Source organism: Ischnura elegans, chromosome 4, assembly GCF_921293095.1.
Source record: "Ischnura elegans chromosome 4, ioIscEleg1.1, whole genome shotgun sequence".
Classification (NCBI taxonomy): Eukaryota; Metazoa; Arthropoda; class Insecta; order Odonata; family Coenagrionidae; genus Ischnura; species Ischnura elegans.
The window spans coordinates 103,941,263-103,962,020 of record NC_060249.1 but is presented as its reverse complement, the minus strand read 5'-3'; the positions used below and the strand labels follow the sequence as shown (position 1 = coordinate 103,962,020).

General features: G+C 41.8%; 1 protein-coding gene across 1 annotated transcript in view; it reads left to right on the top strand.

Moving 5' to 3' along the window:
- The window catches only part of LOC124158211 (zinc finger protein 543-like), a 155,917-nt gene extending 137,389 nt beyond the window's left edge, over positions 1 to 18,528 (top strand). Inside the window, exons 4-5 of the mRNA XM_046533400.1 lie at positions 7,814 to 7,998; positions 18,199 to 18,528. Coding sequence (XP_046389356.1) covers positions 7,814 to 7,998; positions 18,199 to 18,528 — 515 coding nt within the window. The remainder of the gene's footprint in view (positions 1 to 7,813; positions 7,999 to 18,198) is intronic.
- Positions 18,529 to 20,758: the final 2,230 nt, after the last annotated feature.

Here is a 20,758-nt window from a genome sequence, read left to right as displayed (position 1 = left end):
CCACCGCCGAGCTGTTGGATTTTTTTCCCTCATCTCCTCGCTCCTTGTCCTGCCCGAAGCTTTTGTATTTCTCCAGATGGTAAGATTAAACGCAGCAAGCGGCAAGAGGGTGTAATCTGTGAGAACTCCTTAAGCGATTTTATGCTTCATTTTTTTATAAATCATTTAGAAAATGCCCCACCGTGGTGAGTTTTATTCTGCCTTGCGTAAGAGAAGTAGGTTCAAATTTATATAATTTTTTTACCTTTCTTGGGACGATTTCCTCACGGAAATTATATGAACACGCTATTTCTTTTCGTTAAGTGGAGTATCACTAATGCTACATTTTTAATATGCTCTGGATTCATTCACCTCCCTATGCTATATTTTCTCAGTATGATGTAGAGAAGTTTCTTTCTAAAATGTATGCCTCTTATTGTACAGTATTTCTGAACACATGTAGTTTATTCATTATTTTGTTCCCTGCTTCATTTGAGAATAATTTCTTAGCCGGAGGTTTTCTGAGAAGTTAACGAAATCATTAAACTAATTAATAAAGTTGTGAATAAATAGGTATATGTAATTCCCTACTTGAAAAGTGTGTAATAATTAGCAGATAGTTTGTATTGTTCGGGAAATTCACTGTTTTCGCACATTATATTTGAACCTTGTCGATTTGATGGAGAAGTCCCTGGATGAGGCATTGATATAAGTTTGATTGCTACACTTGTTTGTTGATCGAATCTTACAAACATGCGAAAAACGACAAAATGTTTTGTACGGAATGCATAGAAAAAAATTAGTTTAGAAACATTTAACTTTCATGCGGTTCGTGATTTAGTTAATTCTGTTTTTGCCTTAGCAATTCTGGATTATGTAAACTAAACATGCACGAAATATTATTCAAGGAAGATATTGGATGTCCCATTTTAAAAATTTGTTAAATAAAATACTCAATAAAATAATGAAATTTGCCATTTTCGGTGAGAAATGACACGAGGATGCTAATTATGGTTCTGTTTATTTTCAAACCCTCCTCCTCATATCCTTCTCTCTTCTCAATATCTCCCTCCAGTCAAAACCCATGTGAAATATGCCATTCAGCTCGTGTGGCATTTTGCCCAGAGCGTGACTCGTCATTTCCTCATCGCCATCAAGCCTGTCGTATTTCCGTAAACAAATGAGGAAATATGCTAAGAGGCTGTTACTTGAGACAATGCCTTACGCAATAATACCACGGCGAGGTAGGCTTATGCGGAGCTCAAGTAACGAACTTGGAATTCTATAATGTTCTTTTCTGTCACGTAATTGTGTTGGATGATTCATTTTAACTCATGAGGAATATAAACTGAGATAACTGTCCCAGCATTTACATGAAGGCGACAGAATGCCATCCATGTATATTTTCCATCTTTTCTTCTTCAAACTCAACCTTTGACAAGACAAGCAAATAGGGAAAATGTGGTTGCGACACCTCTTACGTAAAAAATACGAACCTTTTCTGCTGTTTTAATCTTCAGCTGATCTTGGCCCAAAGATCACATTGACGCACATTGATGTACGGGTACACGTTACTGGGAGAGTGTTGCCCTTCTATCTTTTTTTTCATTCCTTTAATTAGCTTGGCGGTTTCATAAATTTCTCTCACACATCAACTCAACTCGAAAATTAGTTTGGATATATGAGGGATGTGCTTACTCCGGATTAAGCCACAGGTGTACGAATCGAGGCTTGGCGTTTCTCAAATTAATAGAATTATAAATACGACGTAATTTTTTGCGTTCACTGAGACAACTACCTTAATTTTACCCTCCCACATAGTAACAACTCTTTCACATAGAACTTCATAGTATTAATTATATTAATCAGGGATTCGCACACATAAATGCACACATGTTTCAAGTCAGGAATTACATCTACCTATTTAGTCACGCCCTTCTTCATTAGTTTAATGCTTTCGTTAACTTCTCAGAGCTGACAAGTATTATTAGGGCAATGTTCTTTTTTTGTGACTCCTGGTGCGACAGCCTTGTTTTCACATTGCCTTTACACCCTTAAACGGGTTTATTAAATGGTCGTCGAAAGGAGTTTAATGGTGATTCCCATTCTTCGTCCCGCCGTGTTTTTTTTTATTCGGGCGCCCGTAAACATTTCGGAGTCAAACTCTTCCTCCACCCCCCACTCACAACTCCTCTTCATTTATGAACTTTTTTACGGTCATGTTCTCCCCGGCTCACTCCAAAACGGAGGAGGGAGTGGCCGCTAAGAGAGCGCCCCTCTACGTCGAAGCGTACGAAGGGGGACGGGCTGAGTCGCCCAATTTACATCACTCGCAGCCCGCCCATTGTGACTAGCGGCCGGCACGGAGTTCCGCCCACATCATCCGCCACCGTGACCTGATAAGTCGGCCGGCCAGCGGCGGCAGATGTCGGTCGGAAAGGGAGATCGCCCTTAATAGAGAGAGTGTATGTTAGTGTGTGCCCACTCTCTTCGTAATCCTCACTCTCGCTTTCGAAGTGCTGAGAACCCCTATTCCTCCCCTCCATCCCTCCCCATATATACCTTCCACTCCTTCCTTTCTCCTCTCGTCCGAACCCAAGCCGTAGCCACTAAATCATCCTAATCACTTTATACAGTTAATAGCCAGGTAGAGTAGGACCCATGTTTTATGCCAAGGTTTAACAGCTCGTTCCGAAAAAAGAGACTCTGTTGATAACGATGTTTTAGCTCACGAGACTCTTTCGGTGGCACTGACCGGGCAGAAAAAGTATCTCTCAGATAGTTGAAATGGGTTCGTTTTTAGTCGTTGCTTCATTACATCATTTGTAAAAAAAAATACAGAAGACCTTGACTGAATTCTTATTTCTTTTAAACATCAGACATAAGGGTTTTTGGTTGAATTTTTCATCATGGAGGTAGAAGAGCACACACAGTTTTGTAATTTTCCACCCTATAATAAAACTTAAACCAACCTAGGTTTCAACAGATATTGGCCTTGAAAATAACGTTTATCCCTTGGATCCAAGGTCAGTGTAAGATTGATTAAAGTGTGCAAAATTACGATGGTTCGTGTGTGCTCTTATTTCTCATGCATCCTAATCATCGAATCATTTAATTTAAGTAAAGACATTTTCCATAATTACACGCACCTGAATATTTTTCGATTTCGTGAAAAGATCGCCTAGGCTATTCAAGGTAAAAGCGGCTATCGAAAGGTAAGAAAATACAAGGTATGTTGATGAAATCCAGAATGGTAGAATGAAGAAAATATTGCCTTTACATGTTTTCTTCTCTCCTGCCTTCCCCTAACGAGAAATGTATCAGTACCAGTTTTACGAATTCGTGCGAAGAATACCGAGGCTATCCATCGTAAAAAATGCAATCGAAAGGCAAAAAAATACAAGAAATGTTGATGAAACCCAGAGCGGTAGAATGAAGAATACATTACCTTCAGATTTTTTCCTCTCCCCTTGCTTCCCCTTACGCGAAAAATGTATTATATACCCGAAAGAAATTCGAGAGCATTTATCTCCGGCCAGCCACGCAGGGGGGCACCGTTAGATTCCTCGCAGAGATGCTGTGTGTGGCGAAGGACCGCACGGGACACGTGGACAATAGAGTGAGGACCAGGAGTGAGAGGGGAGGGGGGAGTTGGAGGGGAAAAGATAAGGAAAGGGGTAAGAGGAAGACATAAGAGACGAGGCAGTGTGTGTGTGTGTCTCCTCTCCCCAAACACCTTTCATCCTCCTCCACTCCGTCCTCTTTTTCCGACTCCCTTATCTTCCTACGTCCATATAAGAGTTTTCCTCCCTCTTTTAAAACTAACCCCCCTCACAAACATCGTGCGACTGGCCATTCCCTTTTCCGGAGGAGTATGGGGAGACGGACGCTGCCTTGCCCGCTCGTGTATATGTGCGGGCACACAAGGAGGGATATGTAAGGCTGGCTACGGAGGGGGTGGGGGAGCCGCAGATGGCCGAAGGGGTAATTTATTCAAATGAGAGAGGGATGTATTATAAGGTAGGGGTGCCCCACACCACTGCCCGCCACACCCATGCTAGGGCGGACGCTCCCGAAAAGGGAGACTGGGGTGTGAGGAGCTGTGGGATAAGCATGCGGGAGTGGTGTGAGGTTTTTTTTACCGAGGAGGGTGGTATGAGGGACCGGTTTGTGAGGTCCATCCATCCCATTCCACTACCTCCTCTCGCTTCTTTCATTTCTTTTTTATATATATATATATATATATGCGTCCGGGGCGCGTGGCCGCTCATCCCTCCTTTTGAAAAGGACCACTCTTTTATTATCATGCGATTTTCTCTTTTTTTCTCATTCAATTCTCTCTTCCCCCTTCCCGCCCAGTCTAAGTTGGTCTTCCTACTCGGATCCATCCTGCGGCAATCTCTCGTACTGCGCTCTCGTTTTTTCTATTCCCTTTCTCCTTCAGTGTCAGGCGATCTTCCTTGTTCCCCAGTCCCTAGTAAGATCTTACGTGTTCCTTCGTATTAAATCGATTCTCACCTTTCATTCTTTATTGTCCAGCGAACTCTCTCCTCAACAAATCCTGATGTCCTTGTATTCTAAAGAAAGACAGACGAACCGAAACTATGGTTTTATTTAGTGTTTTCAAAAGTTTTACCTTTTTGCATTTTTTCCATTTGTCTCACTATTGTGAAATATACTCGTTCAGGCTCTTTCGCTCGCTTGCTCAGGTCCACAAATTTCCACAGCCCGAGAAGACGCCTCGTTAGCTTAACTGGCTATAGCACTCGACCGGAGAATTGGAAGATCCGGGTTCGAATGATTTTCTCTCTGTGGAATTTTCGCTATACAGTTGCACTACCTATGCATTAGAATTTTTCTTGAATTTTTTCAGTCACTCTTACTAAAAGTATATTTAACTTTTAAAAAATATTAATTATTAATAAACATTTTTTTATATTTAAGATTCTGGAGATCTGATTTACAATACATACAAGTTAGTGGATCTATTACGACTCCCAAAAATAGGTAGCACAACCAATCGAAAAATTTCGTGAAATAAATAGAGCATCTTTAAGATGTAAATAGGCTCTTCGTGGATCGGAGGGAATCCCGTTCTTTTATCGGTAATATCTCCACCGTCCACTACCCGGCTTCTTCTTTATCCGCCCGCTGGTCTTCGGCCCTCCTCCCTCATCCTTTTCCACGTTATCCTTCTTATCAAGTTCAAGGTTTTTTTCCCGTTTCGTCTCAGCCCTATCTCGCTTCCTGTAATTTAAACCCCATGATAGTCTTCGCTTAAGTTGGCAATCTTGTTTTCTTTCCAGCCTTAATTTGGCGAATTTTCTTAGTCCAAGCCCTTTTTTATTTCGCCTTCCTCCTTATCGGCTATTGGGGAGAAGGTGAACCTTTTTTGCGATCCATGGCAGAGTAGCATCTGTTATCCCATTTTTTTATATATAGCCAACTTTTTTTTGCATTTTTTCCCTCCTGAAACTGTTTAGTCACGCAAATGGAATTAGTTCTAACGCATGGGCGTAGTACCCAGCGAGGGGCAGTTCGTTTGCGTTCTTCTTGAGAGGCAAAAGTCGTAAAATTCTTTAAGGAAAATCAGGAATAGATAGAAACGAAAATTTTCAACAAATTTTCTTTAAACCCACGAAAAATGATATAAGTGTAAGACATGTGACTAAAATAACTTTTTAAAGCAAATAATAAAAAAAAACAATGAAGCGCTGTCATAGTTTTCTTAAATTGTTGGTTTCGTTTGCCTTTTTCATGCTTCAATGTTACAACTTGAGCAACCATGGCTTGCCCTCCCCCTAGTTTTGATCCTGGATACGACCTTGTTCTAACGTAAGAAAAACGACCTTTGCAATGATACTCTAGTGTTCGTTAAATTTTGTAATTTTTTAATGAACCAGCCTGCCAATTTTCCACAATAATTAGAGTTTAATACAGTTCCTGTCATCGTCTTGCAGGAAATCACCGAAATATGGGAACATGTGGCAATCAAACTTTTTTTGGTAAAGTGCTAGTCTGATTCAATAAAATAAAACACTTGCATCAGTTGTAGCAAAAATATATAATTTATGTTCAGCATTTTTTATCGGAATAAACGAGTAAAGCCGTAAATAATATGTTCCGTAAGAAGATCAGCTAGAGGATGGATAGAAAGGCTTTTTCACTTGAGTCATCCTCCTTGGCTACGCCTAATCTCTTGTGCTACGTCCAGATTTTTCTTAAGTCATCGTGAATGTATGTTAATATACTTTTACGAAAGCATATGTTCTTCCCCTCTTTGAGAAAAGGGAGTCGGACCATGCCTGAAATATTCCGTGGAATACATAATGTCTTTTTTCCCTCCCTCCCAAGAGACGTTGTTTTCGGGAACGCACGTTCCATTGCGCGTTCTGGGTGAGCTAATGTCTCAATTCAAAGAAATCCTTCTCCGTCTGGAATTTCATACGGGTCCTGTTGAGCCCCCTCGCTTGATTCGGTCCAATTTGTGAGTCCGCCCCCTCGCGTCCACCCGGAAAACGCAGCGCTCCCTCCCGGCCCCTGTCGCCCTGCCCGTCGCCCTGTTTTATTCCTCGATCGCCTCCCCTTCCGGCCGAGAGATGTCTTCCCCGTCATTCGGGGTCAAGGTGAGCGTTGAGAGGGATGGGGATGCGTTCCCTACACCCTCCTCGCTATTCACTTTCATCCCTAGCTCCCTCGGAGTCCACCCTATCGTCTCGAGTGCGTCCAAGGGACAGTGGCCATCGATCACCCATCAATTCGAACTTCCTTGGTGGGAGTGAGGTCCAATATTTGTAGGATACTGGACGGATTTTTAGATCGCAGTGATTCAATTTATGTATTGGAAACGATAAAAGTAGTGAGATATCTCACGCTACCGCGTGGCTAACCGTTCGAGGGTCCATTTGACAATCCTAGCAGTGCCAGAAAAAAATTTTTAACTAATTTTATTTGATTATTTGACCCGTATTTTAATGAAATATGACGGTGAAAGAGAGGGGAGGATGACAACTCGACTGTCGTATTTTCAAGTTATTAATTATAGTTCGGGTATCGGATTAGATCATCTGGACATTTAAATCAGTGACCAATGAAAAGGTCTTACTGTAGCCGATACCCTAATTCTGATTTGCACGATTCCGTACAGATATCAACTCAGGATATTCAAGCAATATGCACATATAAGATTAACGGTGGAGATTTTGAGGTATATTTTTATTTCGCCTTCCTATGGATATCGGTTGAGAGGGTGAGAGCTGCAGATGTTAAAAAATAAATTATCGTATTAGTAGCGAAAACTGCCATAGGTTTCAAATGTTAGGCTACAAAGTTATCATGGTGAAGGGCAAACACTTTTAGTCAGTAATTGCCGTGTGTAAATCATAGAGGTTATGCACAAGATGCGAGAACTGTCGCACCTATTAGCTCCAGATCCAGGATAGGGACAAGGGGGGGACTTGATGGGGGCTTTGAGGTTAACATCCTAGTAGTGGTGAGGTTCGGAAAAAATTTCCCATTTTATCTAGCGTAAATTGGATGTGCAAGTGGGGGGCAGTATTCCTCCCTAGCCCCTCTCTGGATACGCCAATGGCACCTATAGCAATTCTACTGGTGTCGTTATAGAGGGTATTTAATTCTGCCGCTGCCAAGGCGCCGCGCCGTCCAGATCCACCACAGGATGCTGCGGCAGGATCTGCCGCGGAGCACTTCATGTGTGTCCCGGACCATTTTTACTGATCTCTTGTTTTCTCTCTTCCCTCTCCGTCCGTCCACCCCCGCCGCACCCATTGACCTTCCCTACACCCTTTGACCTCCGACCTGGACCCGCGAGCAGGGGAGCGGCCCTACAAATGCCACCTGCCCGAGTGCGGCAGGGCCTTCATCCAGCTGTCCAACCTGCAGCAGCATCTGCGCAACCACGACGCGCAGGTGGAGCGTGCCAAGAACCGACCCTTCCACTGCAATATCTGTGGAAAAGGATTCGCCACCGAGTCGTCCCTCCGCACGCACACCTCCAAGGTAAGGCCCGTTCCCCCATCCCTCACCTTGGACACCCTTCCCCTCCCTCCATCCCCTCCCACCCACCTCCTCCTCCTTTCACAATCCACTCGGGTCCATGCGTACTCCTTGAATGCGAGTGGACGGAGCGTTGTGACGTGAAACTGAAGATGAGATGGATTATTGTGCTGGGTGGCAGATCTCAAAGACGAAACGGGAGATATGAATCACCTCATTCATGGTGTCTATCAACGGAGAATTTCTTTAAATCGGGGTATGCCATCGGACAGGGAGAAATTCGGGAACTTCCACCACTAAATCGGAAACTTCCTGCCGTCCACATTAATTTCACGATTGCTTGTTCAAAGAAAGGAATAGGGTTGGTGTGGTGGCCATAAGTGTGGGCACCACCTCGACGAACCGTATGGGTCGGGGTTCACATCCCGGTAGTGGTGGTTTTTTTTAGATCCCGGATTCAATGCTTCCTGAAGTGCGCTTAGACTGCAGCACACCGTCCGTCGGGTGGGGTGTTAATCTGTGGTCCGCTTGCCGCCTTTCTTTAAGGCGGCTTTCATTCGCCTCCAAATACCAAACAGCAATAGTTCTATATCAGAGTATTAATTGTAACAATACTGTTCTGAGCACAAAACTCGATAGGAAATAATGTGATACGGAATGATTAATGAGTGCATTTCAAATCACGCGGATATCCTATGTTACAGTCTCCTTGATTAGATTAGTTGATAATCACTCCCTCACACTCTGCCCTTTATACTAGCTATCTGTCCCTTCCCAACCGACTTTTGATTCAGGTTTGTTGACAGCGTGCGCAGAATTGTTAGATTTTTCCCACCAAGGAAGTGTTCTAGTAGGTATAATTTCATTACACTCATAGCACCATATTAGTGAAAACGAGGAGATTGGTAGATTGAAATTTAATAGCAAATATTCATTCATTGATTCCTGTGCTCGGTGTAGCACGCTCAAGACTATTGATATCACAAATCGGCGAAACGTGTCCAGAAAAAAAATTAAGAAGAAGACTTAATTCCTCATTCAAAAGCCAATGTAATCAAGTTGTGCGAGGCAATTATCGAGGCGGTAAGATATATTCAATGCAAAAGTATATTGAACCATTCGGAAAACCTTGAAAATAAAACCTAGAGTGTAATTTCGTAAAAGTGGTGGACGCCATTTTATTGCCACGCAATTATTTGTGGTAGCGTCGCAGATCACGTGTTTTTAGGTTTCCGATATCCAAACATAATTAAGCGAAGCTAAGCGCATTCAAGGATTTGATCGCCGCCATTCTTTTCTCTGCCCAGCACGTAATTCATGTTGGCTTCGCCGACCACCTATGGTTGAGCGCTGGATAGCGCCATCTACTGCATTCAAGGTGTATGGGTGGGTTCGCCCCCTCAACCCCCAGAATATCCGGGGGCTGGAGGGGTGGATGGGGTCAATCTTGTCCTTCCTGATCCTCTCGATTCCCCCATCTCCCCTTCGAGGCAAGCCCGGAAGCTCTCGAAGGAAGAGTACTGCCCACCCTTCCCTCTTCTTGATCCCCTCTCCGCTCATCCCTCCATCCCATATTCCCTTCCAACAAAAAAAAAGAGCATCAAGCCAGCGTGTTTTCGAGTGTCATCCAATAAGTACTTACGGCATCGAACTCCACAGCCCCTTTTCTGCTCGGAGAGAAGAAGGCTCTCACCGTTTGCAAACAGGAGGAGTGCCTTTTGTGACGAATGGCGAAGTGTAAAATGTAGTGCGAAGTCCTCGATTGTTAGGTATACCTACCGCACGCTCGGGTCTCGCGGGGAAAAAAACTTGATTTTTCTCTTATAAAATGATTTTTTGATCCGGGTCGGTCACGATTCCTCAGCGAAGAGTACAGATCGCAAGATATATATCTCTTACATTTTCATTCGAATTTCTCGTGGGAGATCTAAGTTCTCCCAGCAGAAGATACCTCCCGTCTCATTACCGTTATCTTCCATGTCTTATTCACCCCTTAAGCGCGTCACCCCCTAGTAAGTAAAATTATAATATCAATATGCTCGTCTTGTGGTTTAAATTGTAAACCTTGGCTTCCCTGTAGCTTGAAAAAGCTTCCAAATACTGAAATAATTGCGTATACATTGCACGAAGCGTTTTCCTGCGAGGGTAAATGTCTACAGTTAGTTCATCCTTATCCATTCGCTCCGGTGAACTATGTATATATTGATCGATAGGCGAAAAATGTACTCGTCATAAGGCAATTAAATATTTTCCATTCATGAAAGGTAATCGCACGAATTCACTACTAGCCATAAGTAGTGCATTTTTCTTTCCCTTCACTTCTTTCCAATCTGTGGTGAGTTGAAAAATTGTTCAGGCATCTTCTGTGGAGGGTTATGGTGTGAAATATTTCCAGCATCGTTTGTTTTAAAATCTTCTGATAGCTCCAGCGTCGTAAAAATGATAGCCCAATTACCGAGGCGATAACTCAAGCTCCAAAAAAATAAGGAATGGGCAAGAAGGCGGTATACGCATGGGGAGACTGTGAGGATGGAACAAATTGCTCACCGTTCGCGAAAATCTGGGAACACTCCCCAACGCATCTCAAGGGTTTTATCAATAGGGGATACCTCTTTTTTTATTATTATAAACGGTCGGTCCCCTCCCCATCTTCCCCTTAATCCCGATAATATCCCGTTCGGGGGAGGGAGCACAGCTGCAGCCGCCGCCAAGACGCAGGATCGATGGACCGTCTACCCTTTGAGGGTGGCCAAGTCTTCCCCGAGGGTTCTTCGCAGACTGGCGGGCTCTGCGGCGTGTTGTGCGGTGTTTCTGGGTGGGTGTAAATTAGGGGCTGGTCTCCGTCACCACTGTGGAGAAGTGTGCGTTTCGCCATCCCCACGCATACAGCCCTTGCTGGTGCGTAAGGGGTCGGTGGGCAGTTCATATAGGGAGGGTCGGAAGGGTTTGGATATCGTTTAAGTTCCCTTCAGTTTCCAAACTTCGAGAAATGTATGCAAGCTCTCATTCGTAGCCCACAAAGTGTTTGTGGTTCCCAAATACATTACTAAGGCGCTCTTCTGAATTGACGATTTTATTTTGAAAATAAAACTAAGAAAGAATTACCTCTGCTCACTCGAGTTTCGGGCACATTCACCCTGCTTGTATTCCCACGTATATTTGCCGACATCCGTGGTTGATAGTTTAAGTCCTCGCTTGCCTTCTACCAGTAAGTCAAGGGTTATATTCCCGCCTTATTTGCCTTCCTGGCCCAGGACATGAATATAGTTTCGCCCCTAGTTTTACCGACATAAAATTCTTACATTAAAGGCTATCTTGGCGTCCTACTGCCATCTGCCTACTATGTAGGTGTGTGGTTATTTTTAAGGCTTGTATTCCCAAAAATAAGTAAAATTGGCACATGTTTACTATTTGTTTCACTACGACTGAATCAGGACGGATGAAAGCCTATTATTTTTATCCTTTCTTACATTAGGATGTTCGGGTAACTTTAAATCTGCTGATTTCGACAAATGAATATTGTTCCCTAGATTTTCAATGGTTTAATTACCCTGAAAAAAAGTCAATAATTATTCACCAAATTCATCGCCCATTCGTAATTAAATATTTGATCGTAAGCGAGAAAAGGGAATCTCCTTCTGAAGCGTGGAGGGCGATTGAACAGGAGCGTCAAGTGACATATAAAATATTTCACCTACTTTTCTATGAATGGATTATGGACATCGAAATTTCGCCACCGTAAACTCGAGACGTTTGATATGGGTCAATAAACAGAATCTCCAAAAACTTTGGGTAAAGGATAATAAGGCTTTCTTCTATATTTTTCGCGTGTCGGCGTGAATGATACTGTTTGAAATCATCCCCATAAAATCATTCCAGAAGGGCTCCTTAAGAGTGCGTGTAACCCTGGTTGAAACCTCATGGCCCTCGTAACTTGGACTCGTCACGACTCACGCGCTATTTCTTGCATTTCATGAAACAGAGAAGGGAGAAAGAGTTTTCTACCTTCCGCCCTTCTTCTCCAACAGCCTTCTTCCCATTTATTTATCTTCTCTTCGGCCAACTCTCCTTCCCCAAATCATCCCCCCCCCCCCCCCCCAACATGCCTGTCTCATAATCCCGCGATTCCTTCGGAGCATATAAATAAGTCAGCGCTAAGTGCCTCGGCCGAGCAAGGGGAGGCCTTTCCACCCCCAGGCCTTATGGTTTCGGACGTGAGTTAGTGTTCATCGGGCGAAAGGGAGGAATGAGGAGTGGATATGCCTGCAGGTGGGTTCTTTATGTGTTATTTATTTTTTCCGATATCTTCTCCCCCGGACCTGGTGGAGGGCAAATCTTTTTCGTGTGCGCACTCGACGAACAGATGATGGGAATAATGAGTGCTCATAGAGCCGGAGGATCCCCACCTATATTTAGGAGTTGTTAGACTTTTTCCAGATTTTCCGTAAGTTGGAGAAACTGATCCGCCTTATAGGGCCACACTTACTGCCTTCGCGGTGTCTTAATCGTGATGATATAAACTAATCTCTAATGTTATTCAAAATAATAACCCTCGCGCCCTCTTTTTAAATAGGGTTAAGAATAAAAATACAAAATGACTCGAAGTCGGTTTTTCTGCTCTCAAGGTTGCCAATTTTTGCCATTTCAAACTTCAATCAAAAAGAATCAAAAATAAAAATGATGCAAAAGAGCGTTTTCCTTGTAACAGAACTTTCTATCCGTGTATAATTTCCATTTTTAACTGCTAATTTTGAACATTTAGTAGGATTCCTCTGAGGCAAGAATGACTGAAATCATGTTTGATGCAAGTTTCGTTGTCAAAGTAGGGAATTAATGGAAATGATCTGAGAAATGAATATTGACTACATCAAAACTCCATGTAAGGAAATTTCTTTGCTCCTGCAATGGGATTTATAATTAAACACCTTGTTTTACGAAAGCGAGAGCACTTGCATTGAACGAAGCTTTAAAACATCACATTGACAACCCACCTGCACAGTCAGAAGTGAGACCCGCGTCGCGAGATATTAAGAAATGCAATATTGGGATCCCTGCGTCAGAGCCGCCTCCAAACTTTTTCCTCAAAAAAACGTCAACTCCTCGTCCCCCCCCCCCCCCTCCTTTCCCCTCCGCCCCGCCCCTTCCGGCACCCTCCGCCTATCCCCGACGATTTTTTTATTCCTCGCTTCCACCCCCTCAAAACGCACCCACTCCCTTTTCGACCCTTATTTTTCCGCCCCGCCGCTGCCCAGGGATTCGCCTCCTCCTCTACCGCCACCCTCCATACTCCTCCCGCATGTCCGCCAACCGAAAAAATCCACGCCCACACCCTCCCATTCTCCCCTCTCGCTTCGCACCCCCATCCCACCCATCCTTGCCTCTTCCCTCTTCCCCCAACCCCAACTCCCTTCCAAACCCCATTCTTTCCCCTCCCCTTCCCCCATCACCCGACAGGCCTCCCCGCCGTCCATGCGCCGTGCTCCGGCGTTTTTTTCCTTTCGCTCCACCCGGAAAAATAAAAATGAGAGCGGTCCTGCGCCTTATCGCCGCGAATTGTTTCTTTTTTCGCCGAGCGCAGTTGGCCGGGATCCGTAGCGGCTCTATCGTCAATTTTTTTTCCTTCTTCGAACGAGGTTATCAAAGCCAGAATGAAATACAGAGGCTTGGTTTACAATTATTTTCATTATTGAATTAAATTCTACTTGGAAAATTAAGAGACAATTCGTTTTCCGTTATTTAATCCGTTTCTTCGAGTCTGTGTTTCCAACGGGGGAATACCCAAGTTGTATAGCATTTTATAAAAAGGGGGGCTATGTTTCGACTCGTAGAAATAGATAGACTCATAGATCTTATGAGAAATATATTAACAGTAAGTTCCTAATTCGTGAAAAGGGGTGTGCAGAGTTATTGGCGTCACTCACCGCTCCCGTCCAATCGCCAAAAACCTTCCACAGAATTTCCTTTCGCTTACTTCAAGAGAGCGAATATTGTACATACTAATGCTTTAATGCCGCCGCGAACTTCACGAGTGGGCTTCAGCAAATTTTCAATTTACGACGGATAGTAAGGAGTGAATTACTGGGCATGTCTTTGAATTTGTATTTTTGGCGTAATACTTATCGCAAGTTTATTGAAATTTTGGACAAATCCGTACCTCTTCTAGGTCCTTGCTATTGTTAATTCTAATTCTCAAACTAAGTGCCAATATTTATTTCAATTTCATTCGAATCATTTCTCTTCACTTACAATTCATCATTCATCCACGTCAAACTATTTTAGAGTGTGGATAATTTGGAATCTACCACTGATTAACTGTGGATGAACCCCAAAAATAATTCAATTTTCACTCTAGAATCAAGTCGTTTTTTTTAATAAATTATACTACATTCCAAATGCATTTGATTTTTTTAAATATTCTTTGCATATAGCGCGCTAGTATTTTACTGGGCTCGGCTTCCAAGTCCAAAATTTATTTCGGCGTCCTCGCCGTTTCATTTCTTGAAATTCTTCTAAAACCCGTCAGATGTCTCTGCCACTCCCACTCCCCTCTTTATTTATCCCCTTCGTATTACTCCCGAACACCTCCGTTGAATAATTGATTGAAAAGCGGAATTTCTGGGAAAAGTGGACTTGGGGCGGACTATCTCTCGAGAAGAAACGAGAAGGGAAGTCCAGAAGTTGCACCCTTTTAAAGGGGTAATAAATAATTTTCTCCGGTGCTGCGATGATTCTCGACAATTAAACAGGTTTCTCTCTGGACTGATGAATTACCCTCTTTCGCTTCGGATATCCAAACGTCTTGATCGCAAACGGACATTAAAATCATTCCTACTCATACGCATTCAATACTTTTTGCCTCTTCCGTTGATCACCAAGTGTGATTTACTTCGCTTCAAAATATCCTCAGCAAATAGCATAGTTAAAGTCGTACTTTACAACGACTTTTACATCATACGGCAGTAGTTTGCGCTGCATGAGCGTCCTGATCAGCACAGGGATATTGAGAATGACTATGATCTAGGATGGTGCGATGCTCGAAAACCTTACCTATCCCTACAATTATCCTTACCTCTCCTTTCCTTTAGCTTTATTATTCTATAGATGTAAGTTTATTATCAGTTTTCTTTGAACGGAAATGCCTTATTTTTTTGTTTTAAATCAATGAGGAGGAAATGATATCCCTTGAAATACTGCTCCTGCTACAAAACTGCAGCTACGAGATTGTATTTAATGACGGGCTAGTTAAATTTTACGTTTTAGTCACTATGCCTACTTGAAATAAATTTTCCCGCAATTACGACTAAAATCGTGAAACATAGTATTGCATACCAAGATTTTAAGCTGAGCAAAGGACTCAATGTCCTTCCAACTTTCTGACAAATGTCTTTAGCTTCCACTTGTGAAAATACTTTGAAAACAATGGAAAAGTAACATAAGAATGGTTTCAGTCAATTAACTACGCTTATGAATTCAGCTTTTGCTAAAATCGGTGACGCCTTCATTCTATTTCACTTGATAAATTCAATTGCTTCATCCTAAATTATCATCTCAAATGCTATTTCCTCCTTAAATTCTTGAATTTTTTGGCCTTGTGCTTCTGTTGAAGTAGAGATGGTGGTGGTACCTATGTCTTCATGCCAGTTATTCTGTCTGTACTCACAGTTATTTTGCTTGGTTAAAATTTTTTCAAGTGACTTGGAATGCACATTATATAAACTTAGTCCATAGTTTAAATTTTAATCATAATTGATGCCTCAAATATGAACGGTTATAACGCAGATGTAACGGATTTAGAAATGAGTCGCATTTTAAAACTGATAGAAATCTGGAGAATTGTGTAAGTTTTAAAAATGGATTACATTAGAATTTTACGTACTACTGGATTCGTAATTCGTTGCTATTTAAACTGTAATTGATAAGTAGTTACAGCAGCATTATCTTATTCATCAAAATCATCTATATGATGATCATGATTAATATGTAATATATTAGTTGAAAATGCCGTGAATATTTGACAAGCGAAAAATACGTCATGGTTAACCTCTCGCGATAATTATAATTCTCATTTGCACAAAAATAATCCTAAGTCGGAAAATTTTTTATCCAACACAAATGATTGGTGGTTATTCACTAAAACCTCAATGGTGATTCAGTTTCTGGTCCTGAATTGTGCACTTATGCTGCTATGTAACTTTGAGAAAATTGATTATTTTGTGGGATTCGTTAAGAAATCATCAGATTACGATTCCTTCAGAATCTTTTATTCGCTGTAAGTGTGGAAAATGTTAAAATCATGCGACCTAATTTTAAATACTATGGGTATGTTATCTCGGTATTACTAACAAATGGGCAATAGCTCAACGTCATTTGTGTGCTGAAAGATGAATTAATATGACATAACTTTCTACCTTAATGCATGGTTTAATTTTTTGCTAATGTTGTTGATTTACATAGCATTGGATGCGCATGTTGGATTGGCTAATAGCTTGATATAATAGATTTGAATGCTGTAATTTTATGTGATAATTAAATTTAATTCATTGGCGGATGATATTTGAATAAATGTCGGGTGGATGTATTAAATGTATTCCCCAGGGATGTACAATTTTTCCTTTACTAACTTTAACCATAGAAAATTTCTCAACGTACGTAAGTAACGTGAATTGCAATTATTAATTGTAATCTTTCGAGCCAAGTTTTATTGGTTCATAATTTTGACCATTTATATGCTAATTTGCATGCTACTTTAGATATAGATGCATGGTGTCTAATGAGGGGTTCCTAGCTGCGACGTGGACTAGCTCACAATGTTTTATATTGTTCTTTTGCAACACTTGTAGCGATGGAAACTTGACGCGGAGAATTCCATCCACTCTACCCAAATTTTTACATTACCATAAAAATGAAACGCAAACCACATGTAATAGTAACGGTTCTACTCGCCCCCAGAAATCCCTCAAAAAAAGCTATATGAAGCGAAACGCTCTCACATACTGACACTTGATGCTTGTCTTTCTTTCTCTCTATCTGTGGCTGGCAAACTATTTAGGCTTTCTCTCATGCTTGGGTGATCAATGAAAATTTTTCTGAATCACTTCCTTGAAACGGCCTCAAACATTGAGCCCCGGACTTTGCTCGGTCTGTACCAAACATCACAATCGTCAAAAGGGCTGCAGACCCTTTCGCTAGAGGTCCGAGGGAGGGGGGAGACGGGGGGTACTCGAGAATATTCCTGTCAAATACCCTTTTCCTTCTCCTCTAGCCAAAGGGAATGGCCACGCCTTCCCGAAGTTTACGCCTGAAGGGATGCGGAGGCCAAGAACATGCAAGCCAAAACGTCGTTAAGTGATGTCAAAGTAGGGTTTTGAGGAAAAAAATTCAATTGACAAAAAGAATCATCCAAGGCTCTTGCATGCTACGCGTTGGTTTTAAATGGCGTGTCTCTTTTTGTTTTGAATGTGGATGGAATAAAAATCGGGTTGAAGAGTAGCAAGGGCTTACACTCTTCTTTCTCCCCCTCCCCTACCCGCTCACCTCTACCCTGATATACCCCTAAAAATATACCCACTCAACCCTCACCTGACACAACCCACAATAATCACCAAAAAACACAAACCTTGCAACCTTAAAAACGATTGTATACCAACAATTACCTTCGAACCCTTTTTCGTGTCTTTGAAAAAAAACCTCGGCTTCCTAAAACGCACTTAATATCCACAACAACAAAACAAATAACCACTTAAACCTTATAATAATGAAACGCCTTAACAAATCACAAAAATCCACAAACAAAACGCATCCTCAAACAATAAACCGAATCGCAAATTCCCCTTCAAAAAAAATAAAACCTTTTCCTGCTCCCATAAATGTCCAAAAACAAAACACCTATCCCGAACAACTGAACCGTACCAAAAATTACCCCCTAAAAAAAATTAAACCTTTCCCTACTCCTATAAATATGCATCCAAACCTACCTGTGCCGATCTGTCGGTACGCTGATGGGTGCTGAAACCCTTGAAACCTCAACAATGGGCCGCGGGGACACATCCCAACCCCTTTGGTTCTCTCGCGACCCCCCGAACATCCTATAACCCTCCACTTCCCCCGTTCCCCAATAAACCCTGACCCTCCACCCACCCCTCCCCTCCGCCCCCGAAAACCCCTCATCCCATCAAACCTATCCCCCCCCCCGACCCCCCACAGGAGATTCAGCTCCGTCTTCCTGTCTTCCAGCAACATGCCGCCCTCATCGGCGGCCCGAACGCAACTTCCTGCCCACTCTGCCACAAGATGTTCCTGGGCGGTGAGGCGCTGATGGAGCACATGAAGCACGCCCACAAGGACCCTGTCGGACCACCCTGCTCCACGGCCGGATCCATCAGTAAGTTGACGTCCTCTTCACACCACCAACCCTCCTCTCCCCTCTCGCATCTTAAGCTTTACATCCCTTTGGATAAGCAGCCATTTACTTCCATATTTAGACGTTATTTTCCAAAGAATGTGTCACCATCAACAGTGGCGGATCCAGGATAGGGACAAGGAGGGGGGGCTAAGTATAGGGTAACCTCCCAGCAAAATTTCCGTTCTATCTAGTGTAAATTGGATATCCAAGAGGGGCTATAGCTCCCTTACTTCCCCCCCCCCCAATAGATCCGCCTCTGGCTATCAATATCAGAAACAGAAATAACCGCGTAACTTCGACAATAAATTTAAGATATTATGTGTTTTCTTTAATGATCACTGGCATTTAAATAAATTTCAACTTCTCAAGTAGAATAATGCATTTTAATTTAGTAATATGTATTTACTTCTCGGAGTTTGGGTGGTATTTTTATAATTAGCATTCAATCATTACATCTTTTAGGCAACGAAATGGTTTTTATTGAAATTATTGTCAGGGCTTCAGAACTTTTTACCTCACCTTAATACAGTCGCTGGATAAATTTTCATCAGTGTAAATATTCCTGTATTTCCATCTATTGAACGTGGGGAGGAAAATTAAATAGAAGTTTAGAGAAGGAAAAATAATTCTGGACCCCTGATGATGGTATTGATAAATACCAAATTGCACCCTAAAATGCATTGTAATTAATTATTTGTTTTAAAAAATACCGACCGACCTCCGAGAAGTGAGAAGATATTAATAAATTAAATTTATAAAAATAAACCACGAAAATTCGATGACTCTTCACGTGAAATATGCTTCCGTAAATTTTGTGTGGATCTTACCGAGTTAATTCTGTTTCTATATGTGGTGGCTGCAAAGAAAGAACTGAATCAATCCCATAACTTTATTTCAATAGTGGTTCTGAAATAAATAAAGTGACTTATTGGTATTTAAATAATATGTAAATATAAGTGAGCCAAAATATTTTCGTTGCCTTATCACGCCTTGCTGTCATTTATGTGACCATTTTCCACTGAACTCAGCATCAATCATTAAAATAGGTTGATAAATCCTACATTTGATCGATGAAAACCAAGCAAAAAATTTAAAAATTTTGATTAGGGGAAGTGGTTCATTTTATTTCTATTTTCTGAGTTTTTCGGGCATTATCCGAGTCCTTCCTTTGCTATTCCCTTCACCCTTTAATACTCCTTCCATGCCTCTCTCCCTCTTTTGGTTGTACGACATTCGACGATATCCCCGGGCAACTTAGAGTTTTCTTTAATCACTCTTACACTGTATGACTCTCTGAATCGGAGTCTGAAAAAAGAAGAATTCGTCAAAGAGCCGACAAACGTTGAGTTACTGACCATGTGGTACAATCCCACCGAATACCATTAAGTAAAGATCTTTGAGTACTTCGGAATCACAGGTCGGCGAGGGACTCCACCTTTTCATTCCCATTAGAGTGTCATTTTCCAATGTTACATGATCATTTTAGGATAGGCTACTTTGGTGAACGAATGTCGGATGCAAATGATGTAGATGAACAGAATGTATAAAGATAAAATGCAGTATTATCAAAGTAAGTGACCATCTAGGGATGTTTGAATCGAATTTTCTTTGCAGTGTAATCTCAGTATCTCCCGTTTTAGGAACAGATATTTTCTGATATGAAGGATTATTACTAAAATTTACCCAGCGAAAAAGACAACACCAAAATGTTTAATAAAGATAAATAATATAGTATTTTATGATATAAATTAATGAAATAGTATTATCAATATACATGAGAAAATGTCTTCGAAATATATGAGAAAATTGTAGAAGCTTATTTCACCCGTCTTTCCGTTGTTTTCATAATTACCAAGAATCCTTAAATCTGAGTAAAGACTGTTGTCACCAAATATTCTTACCACATTGCCCTAGATATTCAATTTCATACCTTACCACACATTCCTTAGGTTGCCAGACCCTATCGATGCAATATTTTGCTGATTCATTCAGATAAATTGCTCGATAATCTGGAGGTGTGCAACTCGATAAACACTGGCTGCCACGGAGCAAATAGATATCCTCTGACGTATAGATCTTACTTGAGAGTTGAAGTATTAGCTTCCCCGTTGGACACTCGGATTGCGGTTCTATATTTTCTCGTCACAGTTAGATAAGGTCTATGAAGAGGTGGCTGTATGCCCGCCGTCCGATTACTATCTCGTCTTAGCATTACTGTCTACTGCTTAGCATTCGTGTCATATCTTTGCAAACAATAAAACCTTATTCGGTGCAAATATTTCATAGCTGGTTTTCCTGCACTCTTGCCAAGAGCAATATCCGTAAAACCTCATGCAATGTCTGATGCAGAGTCATAACTAT